This window comes from Asterias rubens, chromosome 3 (assembly GCF_902459465.1).
Source record: "Asterias rubens chromosome 3, eAstRub1.3, whole genome shotgun sequence".
Taxonomy (NCBI): Eukaryota; Metazoa; Echinodermata; class Asteroidea; order Forcipulatida; family Asteriidae; genus Asterias; species Asterias rubens.
In genome coordinates, this window is record NC_047064.1 from 3786429 (window position 1) to 3812581 (window position 26153).

At 37.7% G+C, this 26153-nt stretch overlaps 1 protein-coding gene across 2 annotated transcripts in view; it reads right to left on the reverse strand.

The window, feature by feature from the left end:
- Positions 1-25372, reverse strand: part of LOC117287873 (cytoplasmic aconitate hydratase-like) — a 30380-nt gene extending 5008 nt beyond the window's left edge. Inside the window, exons 1-12 of one of the 2 annotated variants that reach the window (XM_033768446.1) lie at positions 25278-25372; positions 23299-23394; positions 21213-21381; positions 18032-18169; positions 14867-15049; positions 8016-8085; positions 4320-4503; positions 3686-3825; positions 3181-3352; positions 2027-2127; positions 1302-1578; positions 491-626 (exon numbers count right to left, since the gene is read on the reverse strand). In XM_033768446.1, the coding sequence (XP_033624337.1) occupies positions 491-626; positions 1302-1578; positions 2027-2127; positions 3181-3352; positions 3686-3825; positions 4320-4503; positions 8016-8085; positions 14867-15049; positions 18032-18169; positions 21213-21381; positions 23299-23394; positions 25278-25296 (1685 nt within the window). In that variant the 5' untranslated portion in view covers positions 25297-25372. The remainder of the gene's footprint in view (positions 1-490; positions 627-1301; positions 1579-2026; positions 2128-3180; positions 3353-3685; positions 3826-4319; positions 4504-8015; positions 8086-14866; positions 15050-18031; positions 18170-21212; positions 21382-23298; positions 23395-25277) is intronic. The other variant, XM_033768447.1, reaches the window with a different exon arrangement.
- Between the last annotated feature and the right edge of the window lie 781 nt (positions 25373-26153).

Genomic DNA, 26153 nt, shown 5'->3' on the forward strand with positions numbered 1-26153 from the left:
TATTTTACTCAAAATAATTATTAGCATTAAACCTTTCTTGGTGACGAGTAACAGGGAGAGGTTGATGGTATAAAACATTGTGAGAAACGGCTCCCTCTGAAGTGCCATAGTATTTGAGAAAGAAGTAATTTTCCTCGAATTTGATTTCGAAACCTCAGATTTAGAACTTGAGGTCTCGAAATTAACCCTCTAAACGCACACAACTTCGTGTGACAAGGGTGTTTTCTTCTTTCATTATTATCTCACAACTTTGATGACCGATTGAGCTCAAATTTTCACAGGTTAGTTATTTTATGCATATGTTGAGATACACCAACTGTGAAGGCTAGTCTTTGACAATTACCAATAGTGTCCACTGCCTATAATGACCCAGGTACATGTAATACCATCGGTAACACACCCACTTACTGAAAAGGATGCAAGGTTTCTGAGTTTTGGTGGCAATTTCTTTTTTTTATATAAAGAAGCTTTTGTGTTTCTATTTCCTTACCCAAGTTTCTCTAGATATGGTATAACTCCACTCTCCTGTAGGTAGTATGTAACCACACCACTTCCTGGACTTAAGCTGGTCTTAATGTAAGATGGTACCATCAGTCCAGCTTCAACGGCTTTCTTGGCAAGAAGACCTAATAAAAAATCAAACAAGTTTTACTACATTGGTGTACTCAAAGCAAATTGCATACTTACAGACAATCTTTAAGGGTTTGGGTATTATTTGTCGGACACAAAACACAATGTCCACAGATTTACATTTAATTAAACTTACACAGTTTGAAGATAATGATAGTAGAAAAGCTTCCCTTAAAATATTACTAACTGAGGGTGCTGTAGTTTTTGAGAAATGAGTAAAACAAGTCACCAAGATTATTTAAGCATGTCAAATGTATTTTTGTGACCGTGTTTTACTCACTGGTCAAAAACTACAGCATATCAGCAAGTATGATTTTAAGGTAAGCTTTCTACTACCATTATCTTCAAACAGTGTAAGTTTAAATGAAATCTGTGTATATCGTGTTTTGTGTTACAAAAAGTACCCAAATCCTTTAAGGACAGATGGTTACTCCATACAAGTGTTTTGTTCATCAAGGATATTCCAATGAGCAAGTTATTGTATAAACAACAATTTTTCATATTGCGCCAAAATCCGCCTTAAAAGATACTCAAGGCACTTGTAAACGAGAAGCCAAAAAAACGTGCCAGAGTACCATGCCTGTAATACACAACTCTGTGAGTTAAATCCAATACAGTCAAGAATTGTCCTGGAGTTTGATTAAAGAGAATCAAATCGAAAAGTAGCTTACCAGCTCCCAGCATGACCGATGGATTACTGGTGTTCGTACAGCTCGTTATAGCAGCAATCACCACAGACCCATGCTTCAGGTTGTACTCCTCCTCCTCCATCTGGAAAGGCACCATCGTCCCCTGAACCTCCTGGGGGATATCAAAGCCCTTGAAGGATACTTTGTTGTCCAGACAACTCTGGAAGTCTGCCTTCATGTCGGTGACGAGGATCTTGTCGTGGGGGCGCTTCGGCCCGCTTATGCAGGAGCGTACGGTGCTCAGGTCCAGCTCCACAATCTGTGAACAAGGATAGGAAAGTGAAATTTTGTGAGCTGTTTGAAGAAAATATGATTTGTTTTTCACACTTACACCAATGTGAATTCAGCACTGTATTCTTGATACTTTCCTGTGAAAAAAAAATCAATGGGCAATTCATTCAGGCGGAGTTGAACCCCCAACCTTTGCATTGCTAAAGCAGTTGGGTTACCACTAGACCAGCGACCTAGCCTGAAAGCCAGAGGCAGTTCGAATCCTTGGCAGGTTTAATAGATGTTATTTTTTCCATCAGGGAAAAAGAATATCATTTGGTTCTTACCCTTCCACCGATGTGTATAAAGCACTGTATACTCAGTACTTTTCTGAGTTCAGTGAAAAAAAATCCACAAGCAAATCACTCTGATGGGACTTGCAGTGCAGAGCCATGACCATTGCGCCAAATCATTCTCCATGTTCTATGGACACATACCTCAGAGAATACAGGATCCTGGTCGGCATTGTTGAAATCTCTAAACATCTCGTTGGCCTTGAGATACGTCTCAATGTAACTTATCTTCTTCTCATCCCGACCTGCATGGTAAACAGAATTACTTTATAATGTTATTTTGGGTTTACCATAATAGCAATTTTTTTGTTTATTTATTATTGATTATTTTATTTCTCTCCACAAATTCAATGGGCCATATTTTTGACCGCGTGAGGGCGCTCTCAATCACTTCCGGGGGTATATTCATTCATACGCAAAACAGTTTTTAAAGATTGGAACACATTATAACCACAGACATCTAATCCATCACAGACAATAAGACTTTAAAAGGAGCCGTTATAATCCACCTCTAAAGCAAATTGAAACTACGGCGCAACAAAAGTGACAGAACGCCTATTAATTTGTGCAGGGCGAATCGCGTGTACCCCCGGAAGTGATCAAAATACTATTTATAGCGCCCCCGCGCGGTCAAAAATAAGGGGCATTAAACTACAAACAAAAGAAAAACAGGACAAGACCAGTTTGGTCGTCTTGCCTTTAATTAATTCAATGCCTTTGTCTCAAAAGAATGATGTTCAACTGGTGAGGTTGAGGTCTAACAAATATCTTTCAATCCTGCAGAGTATCACCCATATAACAGAAGAGATAAAACTTCTCTTTGTTTTCCGCACAAGTACAAAGGTATAGATGATTAAACTATGTTCTCATTTTGATTCTAGTCTCTTCTCATTTTGATTCCGGTAAATAAAATCCCGGTCCAGTCAAGATTCTGAACTACAAGTCCTGCAGTCTTGTCGATTTTCCCCCCAAGAGTAATTTAAAAAAAATTGAAAATGGGTGGTGGTCTGAAAGAGAGGAAATTCTTCCAGTGGTGGTGGTTGGGGAATCCTGAGTGCCGGTCGGGCTTTCTGTTGGCAGAACCCTGCTGCCTTCTACAGTCAGGGGTCGATTTCACAAAGAGTTAGGACTCGTCTTATCTCGAGTTAGGACGAGTAACTCGTCCTAACTTAGGATTAATCTTAAGGTCTGCATGCTACAGTGCAGGGTTGGGACTCGTCCCAAGTCCTAAGATTGGTCTTAAGTTAGGAAGAGTTTTGTGAAATCGACGGCCGATCTTATAAACTATTTGACTGTACCTGTCTGCCTGAGGTATGTAATACTGATATCATCCACAGGAAAGAAACCCACAGTAGCACCGTATTCTGGACACATATTAGCAATAGTAGCACGGTCGGCTATCGATAGCTGAGCTACACCAGGCCCGAAGAACTCAACAAACTTGCCCACAACGCCAACTTGTCTCAAATGCTGTAAACAAAAAACAGGATATTCTATGACTAGGCATGATATTTGGTGCTTGGAAAAAAATAGGAAAATAATGTTTGAGCACAAGGGGCTGACCTACTTGTTCAAAAGGTATATGGTTTAATATGTTTTTCAGCCTACTTAATCACTATTTTGCTGATTTTTCAGAAGCAAAAAAAAAAACGGAAATCAGACTTAAGTCTCATACTTCAAACATTAGCCCCTCATACCTTGAAGGAAAATTACTGAATGTTGTAGCACCTTGAGCATCACTGAGTTACGGATATGAGCGCTATATTAGACGCCACTATTATTATTATTTGATAAACTTCATACCTTGGTGATAGTTAAGACGACATCAGTAGAGGTAGCCAAGGAGTCCATCTTGCCACTCAGCTTGTAGCCAACCACCTTAGGAAGCACCATACTAATGCATTGATTTAACATGACTGCTTCAGCCTCAATGCCACCAACACCTGAAAGTTTAATCAATCAAAGACAAGGTCACAAACTCACGGTAAGAAAGGGACAGTTGGTATGATCTGAATTGTCTTCTCATGCCATGTTTCAATTTCATTTCATTTACTAACTCTGGTTGTTAAGCCAAGGACTCTGAAGTAATATAGTTTTAGAGAAAGAAGTAATTTCACACAAATCTGTGCAACAAGGGTGTTTTTTTTTCATCATTTTCTTGACCAAATGTTCACAGGCTTGTTAATTTATGCAAAAGTTGGGATACACCAAGTGAGAATACAGGGGTCCATTTCACAAAGAGTTGGGACTCGTCTTCTTAGGATTAAGCTTAATGTCTACATGCTACAGTGCAGCGTTGGGACTCGTCCCAAGTCTTAAGATTAGTCTCAAGTTAGGAAGAGTTTTGTGAAATCGACAGCTGGTCTTTATCAATATTACCAAACATGTCCAGTGCCGTAAATGATGATAACATAAGTTTGCAATCAACAACACTTACCCCAACCTAGGATACCAAGCCCGTTGATCATAGTGGTGTGGGAGTCCGTGCCCACCAGACTGTCCGGGTACATCATACCGTCTGATTTGAAGACTACACGGCCAAGATACTCCAGATTGACCTGGTGGACTATTCCAGATCCAGGGGGGACAATCAGCATGTTCTGCAGCGCCTTAGCACCCCACTAAAAAAATAACAAAGAGCAAATTGTTATCGGGGTTTGTTTTAGAGAAATAACTTTAAGGGCTTGGTCATTGTTGCATGGACCCTAAGCACCAGTGTTCATTGGGCCCTTGGAACCAGTGCCCTAAGCACCAGTGTTCATTGGGCCCTTGGAACCAGTGCTCCATAAGCTCTAGGCCCTCAGCTTCTGTACTCAGTAGGCCCTAGTAATTTTAGATGAACTATTTCTTTGATGGATCTGTACATTATAAAAAACAGCAAAATAATGTGCACCAATTCAAATCAACCCAAAATTCCACCTTCCCCACCACCCCCTCCAACCCCACACCCAAACAAACAGCCCGGGTAAAACTTCAATGTCCAGCTTACAGCAAAACGCTACACATTTAGCGCAGAATAACCAAGGTAAGCAGAAACATAGAATGTTCAGGTTCCTACACTATCAATCGATTCACCTCAGTAATATAATATTAGCATTTAATCGTACTTTGCAGAGTTTTTACCCCACAGCTGTTCGTGTTCTAAATGACAGATTTTAATCATTAATGTATATTTCTGATTTTAATTCAATCGTGCTGTTTTTTATCTTTCGTATTTCGCCTGTATTTTGTAATGCTTTTCATAAATGTTTATATAATATACGCGATGTATTTTTGTATAAATGGTAAATTTATAGTGTTTTTTTTCTATAACATATTTTAAGACACGCAAAACCAAAACGCATTTCACTGTAAAAATATTAGTTTTTTTATAAGTGACAACAAAACATTATTCATACTCTATTTCATATTCTTTATCAAAATTATTGAGAAATAGAATTGGGTCATTCCGTGTCAAATCAACCAGTGGTCCCCAGGTGACCCTCTCAGATTTTGATGAAACTTCATCAGAATGATTGGATGTTGCAAAAATGAACACATACAAAAAAGCTAAGTCATACTCCATGTCGTTTTCGAGATATGACCGTTCGAAATTTGGCCGAGGCGGCCATTTTGTGCTCGCGCGAGACGCGAAAAGTGATTTTTGTGATAATTTCCGACTTTGAAAGCTCATAATTTAGTTTTTGTACCAGGTAGAGAGCTCAAATTCAGTATTCCATCTTACTTTTTGCCAAATTTCATGAATCTGCACTCAATTTAAATGTATTTCCTTTAATTTTCTAGTTACGGTCACCCAAAGTAGGCACTTTAATCAGCCAAAAATGTTTTTTGTGATTTTTGGGGTCACCCTGTGCTCACATGAGGGGTCAAATAAATCCTATATTCCCTAGGTAATATCTACGGGTGCATGTTTATACCCATAAGCAATTATAAGCTCACCAATGCAATAATTTAGAAATAGCATGGGCCCAAAGTTGGTTCCAGCCAGAAAAAGGTCAAAAAGACCCCGCCCGTCTTAACCCCGGTTGACCCCGCGATCAATTGAAATGTTTTTTTAAATTGATACCAGTTAAACATATATATTATATCTACTTATACACCAATTTTCAGCTTTGGCACTCAACTCCTTCATGGTGTGGTGGCAATTTGAATATTATATGTTTTTGGCACATTTTAATGTAGTATCATACAGTATACATGTACATGTACATTCATGTACACATGTACAATACATGGTAAAATATGTTTGAAGGTTGTGTAACTTATTTTTTTCTGGCTAGCAAAAAAGTAAGTTTATTTGTGTTATAAATTGTTTTTAGAAATGGGTTGATGATGCATGTTTTTAACTGCAATAAATAATTTAAGGCAGGTACCACGAAGTGCTGCAAAATTCTCCCATAACACACACAAAATATTGGAACCATACCCCAGTATGGAACCATACCCCAGTATACCGTGTGTAGTTTCACTTGAAACATGGATCAAACCACACAATACAAATTAAATCTGCCAGTACTTAACACTAACTATCTGTCATATTCTTCTCTGGTTTTAACCCAACCCCAGTCCCCTTTGTTTCCTCCATGGTATGTTTATGCTGGTTAAACTTTCCAATCACATGGTCACCTCATTTGCATATTAAACGCTGGTATTACTTTCCATACACTACTTTTTTAGAACAATACTTCTCTAATGTGTATCACATGCAAACACTCATTTCTCAAACAAAATATGTACTTGTGTATCACGCAGACACCACAGATGCCAATGCATTGATGTTACTTTTTGCTAGCCAGAAAAAATAAGTTACACAAGCTTCAAACATATATTACCATGTATTGTATGTGTACATGAATGTACATGTACATGTACACTGTATGATATTACATTAAAATGTGCCAAAAACATATAATATTCAAATTGCCACCACACCATGAAGGAGTTGAGTGCCAAAGCTAGAGTGTATAAGTAGATATAATATATATGTTTAACTGGTATCAATTTCAAAAAACATTTCAATTGATCGCGGGGTCAACCGGGGTCAAGACGGGCGGGGTCCTTTTGACCTTTTTCTGGCTGGAACCAACTTTGGGCCCATGCTATTTCTAAATTATTGCATTGGTGAGCTTATAATTGCTTATGGGTATAAATATGCACCCATAGATAATACCTAGGGAATATAGGATTTATTTGACCCCTCATGTGGGCACAGGGTGACCCCAAAAATCACAAAAAACATTTTTGGCTGATTAAAGTGCCTATTTTAGGTGACCATAACTAGAAAATTAAAGGAGATACATCTAAATTGAGTGCAGATTCATGAAATTTGGCAAGAAGTAAGATGGAATACCAAATTTGAGCTCTCTACCTGGTACAATAATTAAATTATGAGCTTTCAAAGTCGGAAATTATCAAAAAAATCACTTTTCGCGTCCCGCGCGAGCACAAAATGGCCGCCTCAACCAAATTTCAATGGGTCTTATCTCGCAAACGACATGGAGTATGACTTAGCTTTTTTGTATGTGTTCATTTGAGCCACATTAAATCATTCTGATGAAGTTTCATCAAAATCTGAGGGGGTCACCTGGGAACTTTTCTGAAAACTGGTTGATTTGACACGGAATGACCCAATTAGCTGTTGTAAACTACTAACTAACCGAAGAAAAAAAACCAATGGTATAAATGCACAATAAATAGCTAATGGCCAGATGGCCCGACGATTCGACCCTGCCAGGGTCTTTCAAATAGGTTAAATGTAAACACAGCACACACAAACACCCATACTGGTGTGACAGAAGAAGTCAAGTGGAAATACTGAATCCATAACGCCAGTATACTTGTTCATGTGTGTCACATTTTGAAGGACCCTGCTGGGGGTCAAAGGTCAGGCCATTCACTATTTGCTTTCAAATTTATATTGAAGCAAAGCAAATACTCAAATAAAATGTAGTGTGCTTAGTTCACCCCACATTATTTATTATTAAGTTTACATGTACATTGATGCGACTGGTTTACCACTAATTTTTGCTCAGCAAAGAAATTTGCACAGCATTTTTGTTTCTTGACAGCTTTATATCGGTTAAATGAGAAACAAATCCTGCTGTTTCTTGCTATTAAATTGATCTATTTTTACCTTTAGAAACAGGAAACGTTCTTTATTTCTCTGAAACTCAATCTCTTGATTCTTCTGCAGAGCATCAGAGCTGAAGTGATAAAATTAATCAAAATAATAGAACAGGAAGTTTTAGGGCATGTCTTCTGGCGGCTACATCTACGGCTATGTGTATTGCTGCATCATCATGCAATGAAGTACATAGGACATCCTTAAAGGCAGTGGACACTATTGGTAATTACTCAAAATAATTATTAGCATAAAACCTTTCTTGGTAACGAGTAATGGGGAGCGGTTGATAGTATAAAACATTGTGAGAAACAGCTCCCTCTGAAGTAATGTAGTTTTCGAGAAAGAAGAAATTTTCCAAAAATTTGGTTCCGAGACCTCAGATTTAGAATTTGAGGTCTCAAAATCAAGCATCTGAAAGCACACAACTTCGTGTGACAAGGGTGTTTTTTTCTTACATTATTATCACGCAACTTCAAAGACCGATTGAGCTCATATTTTTACAGGTTTGTTTTTTATGCACATGTTGAGAGACACCAACTTTGAAGACTAGTCTTTGACAATTACCAATAGTGTCCAGTGTCTTTATAAAGCAACACCATTGGCAATAGTTGTAGCCGTAGTTACCAATTCTGATACGGTCTAAGTTGCATTCCTCAACTTGATCGAAATTGTCAGCAATATAAATGCAGAACCATCAGGCATTTGAAAACAGAGCTTGAGACCAAGGCTTGTCCCTTTCACAATGACATAAGAGAATGAAATCATATCTGCTTGTTTTGCATCAGGCAAGAAATAAAAAGCAGAAAAACGGTTAATGATAGGACAAATTTATGATAGGACAAAGACAGCAAACAAACAAAGTCTGGCAGTAATGTCAAGACCTGGCTACAGGGCAGTTCCATAGAAATGTAAACCTCAGTGCCAAAATTTCAAAATGGCACTAATGTGGCAAATGAGGCATCATTTTGTAGCTAATTGTATGAATTTTAATAAAATATAATTTGTTACTGAAAATATTCAGCGGCTCAAGTGCTATTTTCGACTGAAAAAATACTTTAAAAATAGTGAAATTTGCTCAAAAATAATGTTTTGCCAAATTAATCAAAATTTTTACTGTGGTTAAATAGTGTTTGTTTTGGTTTTGCACCTGTTTGAAGTTTGCTATGGTAACAACACAATGATGGAAAAAAAAATAAAAAAATCTTTCAACATTTTATGATATTCAATATTTTAGGAAACTTACTTTTCCGATGTACGTCCGACACCAAAATAGTGAATATTTTAATCTCCCTTTTTCAACCGTGGGCAGAAAATTTTCAAATTAACACTACAAAGCACAATTGATGCCCTCTATCTAAACATGGAATTATTTCTTTAAAAAAATCTTCTTAATCGTACAAAATCCTGGTGTCGGACGTGCATTTTGTTCGTACGTCCGACACCAGTACGTCCGACACCTCCAAAATAATTATGTGAAAGCCTTTTTGAATGCCTTTAAAATATCATACAAAGCTATAAATTGGTACCTAGGGTAACTCTCACCCAAATCACTCAAATCTTGCCTCAAAACAAGTGTATTTCATTTCCCTTTTTTCTACTGGCTGCTAAAAACACAATCGTTTTAATCCCCAGAAATTTTTAATTTCCATTTCCAAAACCCACTGGTACTTATAATTAATATAAGAAAAGCTTGGTTTTTGCAGTATATTTGTTAAATTTAGGTACATGTGGTTACCCCCAAGCAAGGATAGAGCGCTTATTTATTTAGTAAACTGTTGACAATGCTCTAAAGTTGGTTCTTGAGAGAAAATATCAAAACATTTAACACCAAAATTCTTGGTGACCTTTGACCTTGGCAACAGTTACCCACCAAGAACTTTAAACTTAATTTTTTTTTAAACACAAGTCCAATCTACAATATATTTGGACCAAATGTTATTTTGCAGACTCATATCTTTCATTGTTAGGCAACATTTTGAAACTTGGGTGTTTAGCTAGTTTTGGTTGCCACAGCAATGCATAAGGATACGCATGTACATCATGCACAAGTTGCATTACACATGCACATTGTTTCTATTGATCTCAAAACGTTGTATAATTTGACAATTAAACCACTTTTTTCAACAAATAATGATTTAATCTGATATTACAACACCAAATTGGTAGATTAAATCATTATTTTATAACAAAAGTGAAAAGTTGAACTGATTGTTACCTATTTTTGAATGCAATTTCGGACAAGTACGTCCGACACTGTGAAATGTACGTCCGACACCAATATATTAAATGCCGTTCCTTAAAATTCAAATTTAAAAACCAAATGTCTTATGGTAAAGTGTAATGACAGAGGTCTGATGAATCCATAAATAAGAAAAAATTGCCTTAAAGTTCAAACACATCACAGAGTTTGAACTACAAATATTGGTTTCCATAAAAAGGCGTTTCTCTGAGTACGTCCGACACCATGGTGTTTTGGGCGAATGGCATCTATATCCAAAGACATGGATGAATAATTTTTTGATAAAATAACTTTAGTGACTGCCTTATACCTCTATCCAGAATAAAAATTCCTTTTATTTATACCACTGTAATAATACACTCTGTTAAAGTGTCCGAAATGTACGTCCGACCCCGTGGAACTGCCCACATCATGTACAGGCCCAATTTCATAGAGCTGCTTAACGCCCGATTTTGTGCTTACTGACCAAGTTCCCATTTTATAGCGCTTGTTACCTGTGAAATACATGTACGATTGCACTTTAGCAAATTTGTTCTGCTACAGTATCCACGAAAGAGTGCTTCAGGTTAAAGGAACACGTTGCATTGGAGCGGACGAGTTGGTCTATAAAAAGCGTTTGTAACCGTTTGTTTTAAAATGCATATGGTTAGAAAGATGTTTTAAAAGTAGAATACAATGATCCACACAAATTTGCCCCCAAATTGTGTGGTTTGCCTTTTATTTTGCGAACTAACACGGTCGGCCATTTATGGTAGTCAAAAATTTGACTCCCATAAATGGCCGACCGTGTTAGTCGACGAGGTAAAAGGAAAACCGTGCAATTTCAAGGCATGTTTGTGTGGATCATTGCATTCTACTTTTACAACATCTTTCCACCCATGCATTTTGTAACAAACGGTTACAAACGCTTAATTTTTATTATTATACAATTTACTCTAACCCCCCCCATTCCAACAATGGTTCACACTACATGTTATTTTAAAATGCATAATTCATGAAATGGTGCAAACACCGCAAGGTCAAGTGACAATTGCAACTAAACATCCGATAAAGCTGCTGACTGTTATATAAAAAGACACAATACAAATACTTCAAAGTTCAGATGAGGATCAGTGCAGATTATTTGCTTGCTGAATTAGTTGCGATAATCGTAACCCTCCATCCTCCCGACGGTCGGAATGGATACACATTGTAAATGTTGTTTCTGTTGGCAGACCAGGGGTAGGGTACAGAGTGCACATTATTTTGAGACAAGATATTCCCATTATTGGGTGCTTACTTTTTATGGACAAGTCAGCTAAGGACAAGTAGAAAAATATACCATTTGATAGTCTGGGTTTCTACAAAAAGAGGAGGCTGGGGTGGTTTTTATTTTTTATTTCTTATTACCCCCCCCAAAAAAAAAAAAAAAATAATAATAATAATAAAAACAAAACCCACAACTGCCAAGTTTCTAAAATTACAAATAGCTGCCAACTTTTAGGTCGAAAAATACCTTTGTATTACATATCCCGCTAGAGTACAGTAAAAATACTATGTTTATCAATGCTCTATGCATTTAATAAAAAGATATTCAGATTCTATGCTTGATGAGAACAAAAATCAGTTGAGAAGAAATATTTACAAAATAAAAAGGATGCAACTTCAAAAAATGATTCAGGAAGGAACGATTTTACTATGGGAAAAACCGGGGCCGCCGATCCTTATAATTATATGAGGACAAATTCGTGTTGAAAGTGTGTAAAATAGCGCATTCATCTCATTGTCGTGGCAGACCTCAATGGTAAAGAGTCACACATTTTTAGAAACAAGAAATATCCAGTACAGTTTCAAGGGCAGAAATCTGTATTGAAACGTTAGAGGAGGAGGATTCGGAAATGCTGGTATGAGTTGCCAGTGTGCACAAATGAATGGATACACATTGTAAATGTTGTTTCTGTTGGCAGACCAGGGGATCGGTGCTTACACACACAGGCGGTGAGTTTGCAAGCTGGAATGGCCGATACGCATACGACAGCCATGGCTCATCCAGATGCGTGTTTGGTTGGGTCACGCTGATTGGTTGTTGCCAAGCAAGTGCGACGTTCAAAATCACTAGTTGGCCCCGCTATGGATTATCGATATATTCGGTCAGTCTTTTGGTAAGTTTTTGTCGTTTTTTCTGCCAAATATTTTCATGATGTTGTTTTAAGGGTTCCAGATGACGTTGTCATACAATAAAGATCAACTCCATACGTGTGTTTAGAATGTCATGATTTTGGAAAGTGGAAAAAAAGGACAAATCTGATCACGAGTCTGGCAAAAACTGGTCAAAAATGCTAGTTACACTGATAATATCAGTCTTGTGTCGTAACCCTCCGGTCTCCGACCATCGGGAGGATGGAGGGTTACGATTATCGCAACTATTGCTGAATATGCTTTATATCATTTAATCACCGATGCGACTACATATTTAACTAATATTTTAATTAATAATATTTTCATTATTTTCTTTAAAGGACTGTCAGTCTAAGAGTGCGTGCTTGTAAAATTTTGTCTCAGACTGCCCGAGTTTTAATATTGTATTTTTCTTCTTTGTAAACTGCATGTTATTCAGCCTTTGACTGCAATGTGTTTTTTAACAATAAACCAATTAATAATAATAATACTTAATTTCAGAAGTTATGAAAATTGAATTTTGTTTTTCATTGCACTGATGTCCTACACCATGTACACACGATAAACCGGTTGCTGTCTGCCCAGAGTACATGTACATGTACACCATTTTGAAAGAAGTCAGCTTAATTTCATTAAGCACAATTCACTCAGTCAGCACCAAAAAAAAACATCATGCTAAGCAGAAACAGAGTAACAGCCAATAAGCCGATGGCTCCTGCACACTAAATAAATAACATTATTATTATTATTATCCCTTAAGGTGACCCCTGGATTCCGCTTTACAGGTTGTATCGTAAACTTGGGTGTGATCCATGGCTTCTGACTGGCTACCCCGAACAAAGAATTTGGCAAAATAGGGAGACTGTCATCATAGGGCTACCATTTGGTACAACCTGTAAAGCGGAATCCAGGGGGTCACCTTAAGGGATAATAATAATAATGTTATTTATTTAGCGTGCAGGAGCCATCGGCTTATTGGCTGTTACTCTGTTTCTGCTTAGCATAGTGTGGCGGTTTCAGTTATCCGCCGTGTTCAGTTTTCCGGGTGACGTAGTCGGACATATCAACATGTTGTTCGAACGGTTTTAGCTTTCCGGCGTGTTCAGTTTTCCGGGTGACCTGTCAGATACCGCCGCGAGTACCCTGGCGAGCACTGTAGTTCTCTCAGCAGTGACCCCCCAATTGTTTATTTTACGATTCTTTTCTGTGTAGTCACATAATCTCTTGCCCCATCTTTACATGTATTCATGGGTACAACTTTAGGCAGGTCACACTCTGCTTGCATAAAAAAAACCTCATACGATCCACGCGTTTGCCGCTAATTGTACTTGACTCATGGACGCCGCCATGACAGCTACCAGAGGGTAACGGATATAACTCAATACGGCACTAAAAATGGACTACTTTCGCTTGCTGTGCGCAGGCATCGCATGACGTAATGCTACCGTATTTGGTCATTCGGAAAACTGACCACGGCGGAAAGTTGAAACTGCCACACCGGCACTTTAACTCATAGGTTGTTGGTTCAAATCCCGCTCTTGTCAATTTTTCTTTGTTCAACCCCACATTACTATTATACAGTTTACATTGACGAGGCTGGTTTACTACTCATTTTTTTCCTCAGCAAAGAAACGTGCTAAGCAGAATTTTCTGCGTTTAAAACAGCTTTATGAAATTGGTCCCTAGTGAAAATCTATATTTAACTGCGCATGCATTGTTCACTGCCCAGTAACACAAAGGGAATCCGACTCCAAAAATAGCGCAACTGAAAAGAAAATTATCTTGATTGATGACATCAGCTGACTTGAATCAACATGCAGCAAACAAACAATAACATTCTTTGACACAGATTGCTATTTTACGAAGCAAAGTACGATCAAGCAAACAAACAATGCTGTAAAATCTATATGACCCCCTGCTGAAAATATATTGTCCAGGTATTGTTGTTTCAGACCAAAGTTGACTTGAAGAAAACATAATTGCCCTAAATATTTCAACAAATACTTTTTGCTTGAATTTGATGAACTTGCTGTTACTGTTCCCCAAACCAGTTGGCTTTATGCAAAATCATATTTGAGTCCAACATCTGGTACTATACTACATCCATATACACGCCCGATTTCAGATGTTAAGATCGATTGTTGAGCTTTCATTTGATGTGATGATCAACAGGGGGGCGGGGGCGCTATTAAAACATTTTGAGAAAAAAACACGGTTGAACATTTGTTTTTTATTTTTTTTTAATTAACCTGTGCACCGAAGGGTTTAGGGAACAAATATTCACCTTTAACATGAAATTTACATACTACAAGCTTCATGTGCAAAAGAAAAGAACACACAACAAAAGCAAGGCCAGCAAGCGCATACAAAATTTTTAAATTCCCCTACTTGAAAATTCTGCCAATACAAAAAACAAATGAAATAAATATTTGATAGAAGTGGTACAAAATATTTCCCCACTAACCAATCGGTCGGTAATTGGTGAAAGGGACAAGCCTGGTCTAGAACAGGTAGCCGGAAGCCAGGCTTAACCCGCCCGCACGCCTGACACGGACCTAAAACACCACCCTGGGTGCCTGAAGGGATCTGGGCCCCTGGCAGCACCCCTCCACCGGGGTTAGGGGTAATGGGGTCTATTGTACAAGCCCTGTGTTCAAATAAACAAACAGTACGTGTTACAGAAATAGAGAAATTAGTAAGGACACATGAAGGAAAAGATCTGGAAAGGTAACAGAAATGGGGATTTTTTTTTAGAGCAGTTTTTACTGATCTTATTTTTTCTATTCAAAAAAGTATAAGTGTTGTGTTGAAAGGTAGGGTCATAGATTGGCAATTACTCAACAAATTAATGGCCATAAAAACTTTGTAAGAAGCACTGCAGCTGTTGACTATAAACTATTTTGAGTAAGGATTCCCTTCAAAGTAATATGATTTTGACAAAATGATAAAATTTTGGCACCCAAAACAATCTTAGAAATGACTTGTGCGTAAATCTTTTCTCAGTTTCTGAGGGTTGATGAGCAATTTGATAGGGCCAATTTCATAGAGCTGCTTAAACAAAAAATTTGCTTAAGCACGAAAATAGCTCGCTTATTTTTCACATGTTACCTGGTTACTGGCAAAAATTTCATGCCATATACATTGCTTGTGACTGGTATTTAGCTGCTCAGCCATTCCGTGGTATTTGCGCTTCATAGTAAAAAATTTAAAATGGTTATCGTTGACGTTTTTACATTTATTTTGAAACAAGAACACCTAGTGCTTCTTCTTCTAAAAAGACTTTATACAAATATTCTTTATTGTTTTTGCGACAGCCTTGGGAGTAAAGGGTAAAAAGTGTACACAAAAGTCTGAAAAATCCTTGAAATTCAGGTTTTGAAAAAAAAATCATGAATCAATAGGTGTTCAGATTTAATCATTATGTATAAACAACAAAGAGTCATTAGTAAGGACAGCCAAAATTAAATATGCCTTTTTGAACTATTAACTTTTGAAAAATGGGAGTTAATTTTTACCCTCGTTTTACTGTCACGCGAGTCGCAAAAAAAATGATTATAGTATTTTTTCTATTATAGACCCTCAACATTTTTTTTCTTCTCTCTCATAATAGTGGTCTTTTCAAAGGGTCTTTCAAGAATTAATTAGTTTTTTTTACCTAGGCCTTCTACCTAAACAAAAAAAAAACACCCTCGAGTTTGTCACGCGAGTCACGGCTAATGCACTTAATGCACATGGTTAGCAAAAGCTACCAAAGTATTCTGGGGATGATGTCTATGGAATGTTACAAAAGCACCCCCAGCCCACTGGAACATACTACTATGCCCCTGAATTTATAAATTTGTGTTAGAACAATGAATTATAACAGTGTACAATTGTAACCTGGCACACTGTCAGCAGATCATGTTGAACTACATACACTGCATACTGCACTGTACAATACGCTCACATCTGCATAATATACCTGCATTATTTAAATAATACGAGGAAAGATAAACTTAAAACAAGAACAAACAAAAATATTTGATGAAACTGGGTATTTTAAGACAGTATTCTTAAGTTAGATTTGGAGGGGGGCATCAATAAAGAAATTACTTATCAGATTTACATGTACTCAGCCTAACACAGTCTAATGCCATTAGAACTTGACACCAAAATTTGTGGTTTCTTAACCACTCTGCCAAGCGTAGTGAGAAAAAAGTCCTTTACCCAATCACAAAACAATATAATAATTTCTAGTAAGGGTTCTCTCTATGGGTTTGAGTGGTTGTGAAAAGAACCGGTGGTTTAACAACTCAATGTTTCGACCAGACAGTGTTGTTAAACCGCCAATTCTTTTCAGAACCACCCCAACATTACCATGTTTAAGTCAAAGCCTGTTCAGATAATTTTTCCTTTAAATGTTGCTTCAGGCGTTTCTTCCTTTTATGAAAAGATTCAATTTCAAGTTCTGAGTGTTCTGAATGAAATAAAATGTTCTTGTTATGCAGTATCCTGTTTAGTTATTGTATATTTTCTCACTTGTCACGCGAGTCACAAACTTCTGTCACGCGAGTCACGTTGCATTTAACAAATTTTCAATTTTGTAAAAACTTTTTATTTTGTACCTTTTATAGTATAATATAGTGCTTCTCTTGTACTTTAAAAAAAAGTGATCTGTAACTAAAAAGTTCCTCTGAGTTCTCACGACTGGGCAATGGCATACAGGGATGCAACACCTTTCATTTTTTGGCAGTCACGCGAGTCACATTTTTGGAACTCCTATAAAAACATGATACCTACACAATTTGTTTTCCTTTTTTATTTTTTGTTATAGGGCTCTTGAGTTACATGAGGGCTCTTGAGTTACATGAGAGCCATGTGTTATACTTTGGAGTATAGATCTTTCAAAAGTTGGAAAACCAGTGAGATTGTCACGCGAGTCACAATGGAATGGCTGTGCTGTTTACTTAGCATAACAATTGAGTGGAGTCTTGGCCGGTAATCTGATTTTACTAAGCAAGGATTAAAATTAAGCAACAGTTTGTGCTTAAGCAGCTCTATGAAATTGGGCCCAGATGTTTGTCCTGCTGCCACCTTATTAAATGTGGACAGATTTGACATTTTTGTGAATAACAGTGGGTTTTTTTCCGTTTTCGCAGACGCTGTATGCAGCAGAAACTTTCACATGACTTTTACTTGACAATTTTACCTAAAAAATCAGCATTACGTTGACAACACCAATCTATGACTCTCCAGACATGCAACTTTCTAGTTGCAAAAAAAAAGAGGAAATAGCCGAACAGACTTTACTTTTGTACCGTGTTTTTCAGTTTTCCATGGCACTGTTTTGATAAGAAAAAGAGGAAATCAACTGATCAGCTGAACAGTTGCATGCCTGGTTAAACGTTATGTTATGTGAAAACAATGTGACAATTTCTTGCTGTTTTCTCAGCAAGCAGACACTGCTTGCAGCTGAAACTTTCACATGTATGACTTTTACTTGAAAACTTTGTCTATGAATCAGCATTACATAGCAAAACCAATCTACGACCCTCCCTTTAAAAACTGACAATCTTCGGACTGTTGGTCTTTGGTATTGCACAAATAATACAAACGACAAGACAAGACCATGGGTCAGTAATCCACAAACCTTCTGGATATGTCCACTTGCACTGAATGGTCAATCACTAGATCAGCTGGGCACACTGGATTGATTGTTTCGGGGTCACCACCGAGCCGTTTCACTGCATCACGCATTGCCGCAAAGTCCACTACAGCTGGAACACCCCTATTGGTAGAATGGAATAAATCTGACTAGTTAAAACAGGTGACAATTATTATGTTTTATATTTTACATCCTTTATGTTTATCATGGCATACAAATGTATTTTGTATAAAGATTGACACAAAATTAGGATAGTTTCAAATTAAGACGCTCATGTAATTCTGCTGCTGCTGGCAGCGATTCGAATAGATTTTTAATAATTGGATGAATGAAAAGGCTGGCATTTCCTTTTCACGTTATTAAATTTTAAGACATTTGGTTTTGTTCTTTGCCATACATGTATTTCTGCATACCTGCTACATTCGTATGGACTGTGAAATTGGTAACCCTGTTTCAGCCCTAGGAGTAGGTGGCAATGGCCTCTGGAAAAAATAACTGTAGCCCACACCTTGAAGTGGCCTTCAGACCTTGAGTGTCAGGCGACTTGCATTAAAAATAAAAATTTAAAAAAAATATTTAAGGCTCAGAAATAGGAACACCTCTTTACAAGTCCACAGATAATGATGAAAAGAAATCGTGTGAGTAGAGCTTATCACAAAAATAGTAATGTAGGCCTACATGTTCATGTATCATATATAATGTACAAAAATCACTGTATCGTGGAAGAAAATCTCTAACATCGCAAGCAAATAGCATCCTCTTTTCCCAAAACTTGTTGACCTTGTTCATTACCGTCTCTTGTCTGATATAGGAAAAGTTATGATTATTTTTACGGCTTGTTATCTCAAAAATCTGGACAATTCAAATTAAATCTATGACAGTTTGCAAACATTCTGCTGCTGAAGGAAATGACCATTGTCTTTCCCCATAAATTACCTTTCGCATCTTGTTGTTGCATTTCTGACCACAGCAGTGGTCAGAAAATGTATGTCCGAATTCCTTCTGCCTAGCACAAAGGTCCCCAGGGAGATATTAAGAATTACATTCTGCATTTATAGTAGGGATTTTGTTCCACAATCAGGGAGACAATACTTTCAAATTAGATCAACAGAACATGGAAAAGATTGGTTAGCTTTCAGGGTACTTTCTGCAAAATGAGGGAGAGTTGGCAGATCTGAAGATGGCCACTATAGACCTAAAAAGTCTTTAGCCAAAATTGTTTAAATAAGGGAATAAAAGGGTAGCGACGAGTTCTTAAATGGCGTTTAAAACCGGCAGGGTCTTTGCCGTGCAACGACCCTGCAAGGTTTTAAATGGATGTTTAAGAACGAGGGAACCAACAACCTGGTTTGTAGCCCAACATTTTTACAGAAACAAAATTTATTTAACAATACCTGAATCAAAAGGAGAATAAACCATGAACTCTTTTTATTTGAATAATTAAAGTGTTCATGGACTTTCATACAGAATTGAAAGATATTTATCAGATTCATAGTCTATATATGAACATTTTCTATTTCCATTGTTATTGTTTATTTACACAGTGGGCATTATTGTTCAACTAAAAAAACAAAAAAACAAAGAACATTAGATTTGTTTAGCTGTGTGTTGGGTGGATTTTCATTAAGTTCACAGGCCAATAGGCTTGGTTTGTCATGAGTTGACTGCCCTGGTACTAAAAATCACTGGCCTCGTTTGGGCCTATGGTCCAGCGTTAATTTTGAGTCCTGTAGTTGTGTCTGTCAGGCAGTTTAACAAACAGACTCAAACAGATGTTTCTCAAAATTACAACCTTCTGCTATGTCTTTCCTTAAAGGCACCAGACACGTTTGAATTGTCAAAGACCAGTATTCATTCTCACTTGGTGTATTCAAAGCATTTAATAACAAATGTGGAAATTTTGCCTCAATTGGTCATCGAAGTTTGCAAGAGAATATAATGAAAGACACCATTGTAACACAATGCCAAAGCCTGAAGTCTTTTATTATTTGAGTGGAAATTACATGTACCTCCTCTCAAACACTACGTTACTTCAGAGGGAGCCATTCTCACAATGCTATACTATCAACAGCTCTCTATTACTTGTTACCAAGTAAATTTGTTTGCGTGTCCAGCCATCGATTTCACCAAACTCTTCCTAACTTAGGACTAATCTTAGGACTTAAATGACGTATCCAATGACATTAGGACAAATTGAACCCATCCTAAGTTAGGACGGGTTACTTGTCCTAACTCGAGATAGGATTAATCCTAGCGTTTCGTGAAATCTGCTGCTGTGCCTTTATTAAATAAATGCCACAACAAAAAGCTTCAAAAGAACACATGAATTTGCACGTGTACCACTACCAGCATTTTCCAATCTCTCATTTCCAGTCAAATTAAGTCAACAATTTACTAAACCTGCGTAGTTGGTCCTCACACCTGTCTGTGGTCTAACCATTTCCGTTTTGCAAATTCAAGTACTGTGTTCTGGTACCAGCAACAAACTGTTTTACACAAATACAAATTGATGGCTTATCTTTCAATTAATGACTCAGGGCCAACTTGGTGCCATTGGGTAATTTTAAGAAATGTGTGCATTGCTCTATAAAAAAATAAATAAAACAAATAAAAAAACCACTTATAAGGGTTACTGGATATCTAATTATTTAGCATTTTCCAATCTGCAACGACTAAACATTAAACCTAACACGATCAAATAAGAAGTTATAAAACTTTGCAAAATGTCATTTTAGATCAGAAATCTGGAAAATCCTGAAAAATATGTTTATACCATACAGTCATAAAAACCAGCAAAAAATACAAATGAAAGAAAAAACGTTAAGGGGATAGTAAGTGGAACCTACGGCAGTATTAATTCTTAGGCCTATCTTTTTTTGGGAGGGGGGGGGGGGGAGTTTGTACCTGTAGTATCATTATTTTCAGCTGTGTTAACACGGCAAAATCAGGCCTGATGCTTCAAAGGCATTGGAGGCAATTGAAATGTTCCAAGGGAATTTTAAAGTGTCCCCACAGAGCATTGCCCTTGCCCTTTCAAGAATGAAAACTTCTTAGATAGAAAACGGGTACTTATGGAACTTACTATACAACTAACCACAAGCATAGCTCTGTTAAAAAAAGTTTTAAAAATGCAGTCAGCATTCTATAAAAGGTGGACTTTACTCACGTGAAATCTTGCAAGATGACGCGAGATGGTTTGAAAGGCACCTCCACACCTTTGTTCTGGTTCTCCTGCCAGTTCATTATATTCTCCACATCCTTCTCAAAGATGTGGAAGTTGTCGCAGTTTCTGATCGCAGACTCCAAGAGGACACGGACTGAGAATGGGAGCCGACCTGCCGAGAGAAAAAGGTCAAATAGGGTCAGCATCATTATGGTCAGGTGAGGTTGGCAAGTATTCAATCTCTTTCAGTTAGTGTTGGTTCTGATAAAAAACGGGGGTTGACAACTGAACGTTTCGATCAGTATGCTCTGATTGCCTTCGTCTTTCAAATCCACGTCATTATGATTTCCTTGCGCGCTGAGAAGTACAGGTAAATGAAAATCAGAATCAGTGCATCCCTTAAAAGTGGTCCGCTGCCAAATACCAGTTATAGAACCGCAGGGCTCGAATTTCACGCTGGACCGCAGGCCCGAGGCCAGTGATTTTAGCTTCGGTCCAGTAAACTTTATGCCGAACAAGTCCGGCGGTCTTGTGTTTTTTTTTATGCATACTAATATAGTTACTATTACAAATAATTAAATGAAATATATTATCTTTCATTAAAAAATGTATTTCAATCTCATTTAAAATAAAAGTTTTTGTTTTACTTGTCGTCAAATCAGTGTTCTGAGCACGCCTGCGGAACGTCAATCCGTCCTTTTTTCACGTGCATCAGGCTGCATACAAGTTTTCCATTCAGTTTACTCATGCCCACACCTTGTACATCTAGTCTCAAACCATTTATGTTTATGCACCCGGGGAGTGAGCGAGCGGGGACGAGGGAGTGATGTGTTGGTACCCGGCGCTGCGGCACACCTTAGTACAGCGATGTTTGTTTACCACTGACCATGTGTAAAGTCTGATACCTTACAAAGGAGTGTTGAATATGCATTAAGAAGGTCTGGTTGCAATACCACACATCCCTGTGTTGCATGGATTAAAAGTAAGGTCTTGTTGCCAAACGTCTTGCTAAGTATGGCTACCAACAGTGATGAGCTTCTGACTACTGCTGTCAAATTTTTGGTCAATCTTTTTATGACGATCTTTTTATGAATGCTGCACGTTGCAGTGTTTTATGGTGATTTCGATTTTTTTTTTTTGAGGCGGCGAGAATGACGTGAAGTAGGTATATGGAACTTTATTGATTGGGTTTCACAGCAAAAAAAAAAGGCCTGCTGTTCTATCGTGTTAACTTTTTTTTTTCCTAATAAAATTTTGGTCTTGTAAAAAATCTTCCGGTCCAGTAAAAATTCTAAACAAAAAGCCCTGCGGTCTTGTGGATTTTTTCCCAAAATTCGAGCCCTGTTAATAGTAACCGGAGGACCAGTCAAAATTCTCTCCAAGTGGTCCGGCTGGCTAGTTCAGTGTTGGAAAGAATCTATCATTTGAAATATTAACTAGTGAATAGAGTGACGGACGAGTGAAATGCAAGCCACGTTGTCCCATTGGCTAGTCATTAGCACACACAAATTAGGGCAAACTCTGAGAATGATTCTTAAATCAAAGTAACTTGGGAGGTAGTTGCTTTCTGCTCTACCGGCCAGGCTTCGAATTGATGATACCCAAGCCTACATCCGTATGGACTGTGAAAGGGGAACCCTGTTTCAGCCCTAGGAGTAGGTGGCAATGGCCTCTGGAAAAATAATTGTAGCCCACACCTTGAAGTGGCCTTCAGGCCTTGTGTGTCAGGCGACTTGCATAAAAAATATAAAAAAACTACAGAGTAGATGATAAAGTGAAAGCAACTTTCGAACAATTATACTGAAAAATGTCATATAAATTACAGATTAATGGGGAATATCTGATGTCCAAAACCACCCGCCCATAAATGTATGCGGCCATTGAGTGTTATTCCGGTAATATAAATGAGATTAGTAGCTTCTTACAGGGAATTTTTTCTAACTATTTTCCTCCCTCCAAAACAGACATGTTTTCATATCTAAGACTCTGTAACTATACAGAACAGAGAAAGAGCCCTACATAGGGTTAACATACTGATAAGCCATAAAATATCTTGGACATTTTAGGGGGAAAATGAAGAGAATCTCACCATATCTTTCATCTTTGAGTGCCAGCAGATTGAAGTATTGCACGTCCTCATCGTCAACTCGTATAGTTTCCTTTAGTCGGGAAAACATGTTTACTTCTGGAAAGAAATTAAATAAATAAAATATTTTTAAGATGATTACAATGACAACTGTTGTGTAGGAGCTTTTGATGTAGCGTTTTGTTAAATGTACACTGTATCTGGCATGGAATTTCATCTAGGAAACTTTTTAAGGGGGCACCAAGGCCAAGACCAGGGCAATTGTCTGACAGCCGGAATTTTGAGTAAAAATTACAACATTGGTGCGAAGTACTTTGCCTTTTCTTTCTTTTATGCTGGTCGGCATTTAAAACATTGGGAGGTGGTAATTTCCGACGGGTGCCAACCAGCGTAGCTAATTACAACCCTAGTTGGGACCATTTCCAATTGGGACGGAAACAACCTGGCCTATTTAATTAGAACTTATGGGTATCTAAAGAGCGATGTCATGAATAATAAAAATCACAAAGTAGAAATCAATTAATAAGGCGAGTTTTGAAGTGTACATTTTCCTGGTGCTCTGTTTTCAATTTATGACTGCTGCGGCCGAATATGTGGGGGGTACAATGTACCAGTGTCACCTTGTGACCTCGCTTAAAGGAACACGTTGCCTTGGATCGGTCGAGTTGGTCTTTGAAAAGCGTTTTTAACCTTTTGTTATAAAATGCATATGGGTAGAAAGATGTTGTAAAAGTAGAATACAATGATCCACACAAACATGCCTCGAAAATGGGCGGTTTTCCTTTTACCTCGTCGACAAACACGGTCAGCCATTTATGGGAGTCAAATGTTTGACGCCCATAAATGGCCGACCATGTTAGTGCGCAAAGTAAAAGGAAAACCACGCAATTTCGAGGCAAATTGGTGTAGATCATTGTATTCTACTTTTACGCAGCAGTCACAAATTAAAATTCTTTTAACGTGGATGTATCTGACGCTCTTGATGAAATCGTTTTTTCTTTGCTGTTTTCGCAAAAACGTAGACACTGACTGTATTGCTTATTCAGCCGAGACTAAAGCCCGGTTCAATCATACTGCCTGGCTGTGAGCCCCGAATGCTTTGTACTCAGCGAAATTTGACATCACAGCTCTGCTTTCCCGTTAAATGTTTCACTTTCAGAAGAAACTTGGAGTTGCATCCAGGAAGTATGAACAGCTTCTGAAGAACAGGGCTTAACTTAATTAAGTCTTAACAATACTTAAATAAAGGCCTATCTTTGTATTTCAGATTTTGCCTTTAATTGAACCTGTTTAGCTTTGACAAAAACCATTAAAATCAAAGGGAAACATTAGGCCTATATATCCTGCCACCACTTGTTCATTTGTTGAGAAATAATTTCTGTAATTATTAGAATTTAGATTCTTTTTGGTAAAAACATGGAGCAATACCCAAAACTAAAAACTAAGTAGTTTATAAATTTATTTATTGTTTTATGATGACCATGGCCATGGGGATGGACAAAAATAGTGAAAAGAGGACAACTTTCAGAATTTAAAATTTAGTCTGAGTTTTTTTTAGAGTTTAGATAGAATTTAGATAGATGTTTTACTATTTTATTTCATAAATAAATAATAACGAATGAACAAGTGCGTGGCAGTGTACATTTATTTACCTATCTTTGGCCAAAAGTTGTGGCATAAAAATGGCTCTGAGCTCCTTTACAACATTACAAAAACAGTCAAAATATTGCAGAGTCATGTGACTGTTTTGGGTTCGTCATCTCACTAAAAATAACAAACAAGTAGACCTCACTGCAATGATGCAATGCACGTTAAACTGCATAGACTACTGTGGTATTATTGTTTTTCTAACTGAACATGAACGTGACACACTTGGTTGTTCCATGGAGGTAAAGTTGTTCCCACAAGAACTTGGAAATTGTTACAAGGAAAACAAAAGGGAACAGTTTTGGTAAGTAAATCTTCAAAAAACTGCAATTTACCTTCGACTTTCGACGCCATTCCGTGTTGCTAGAACGTCACGTAGCCAACTTTAATGTTGTGTGAGATATAAATAATTTCAACACACAATTCTCAATCTGGGACCCACCACACAGAGTGAGCCTAACATTCAATTGACTGTCAACGACCGTCACACACACATGTAATTAATTGGGGGATTCAAAAGAGGGCGCTATCAGAAGAAGTTTGTGCACAGTTTGCCATAATTATAGATGCGGGGCCGAATCTCCTGCCACATCGGGCTCCATGATTTTATTTATCTCTTAACCATTAGGGTCATTTAAACGACGCAAGTAGTTGTTATCCCACAGCTGATTATTACATATGGCGCGCTCCACTGAGAAACACGACACCCGAGCAAGGCTGCGCTCGCCGGAAAGGTGCAATATGATACCCCTATTTATGTCTGATTGCGCAGTGGAAATTTCAATGTACTTGGTGTCTCATTATGTTGTGATGAGGGATACTGCCGCTAGTTGTCTTTAAATGTATCTGTCAGCTGTACCACAGTGCACAATGGCGTCTTTACCAAGAAAGCGATTATTTGAAGTTGTTAGTTCTGTTGATGATGCTTCAAACATTGAAAACTCTTGTCGTGGTTGCTTAGAATTATTCACAGATGCAAGCAATTAGTCACAATTTTACCGCGATAAACAGTCCATTACATCAGGACCAATCAAAAATCGGTATTTTGCTGACGTCATACTCCGATCTAATTATCACCATTGGATTCTACGGGTCAGAAAAGCTCAGCATTCGGCAGCAGAGCGCATTGGTTGGGCGGGTCTACGTCCCCCTTGATGGATCAAGAGAATGATTTCACGTTGAAACTGTGCCGTTGCTGACGTCTAACAGTG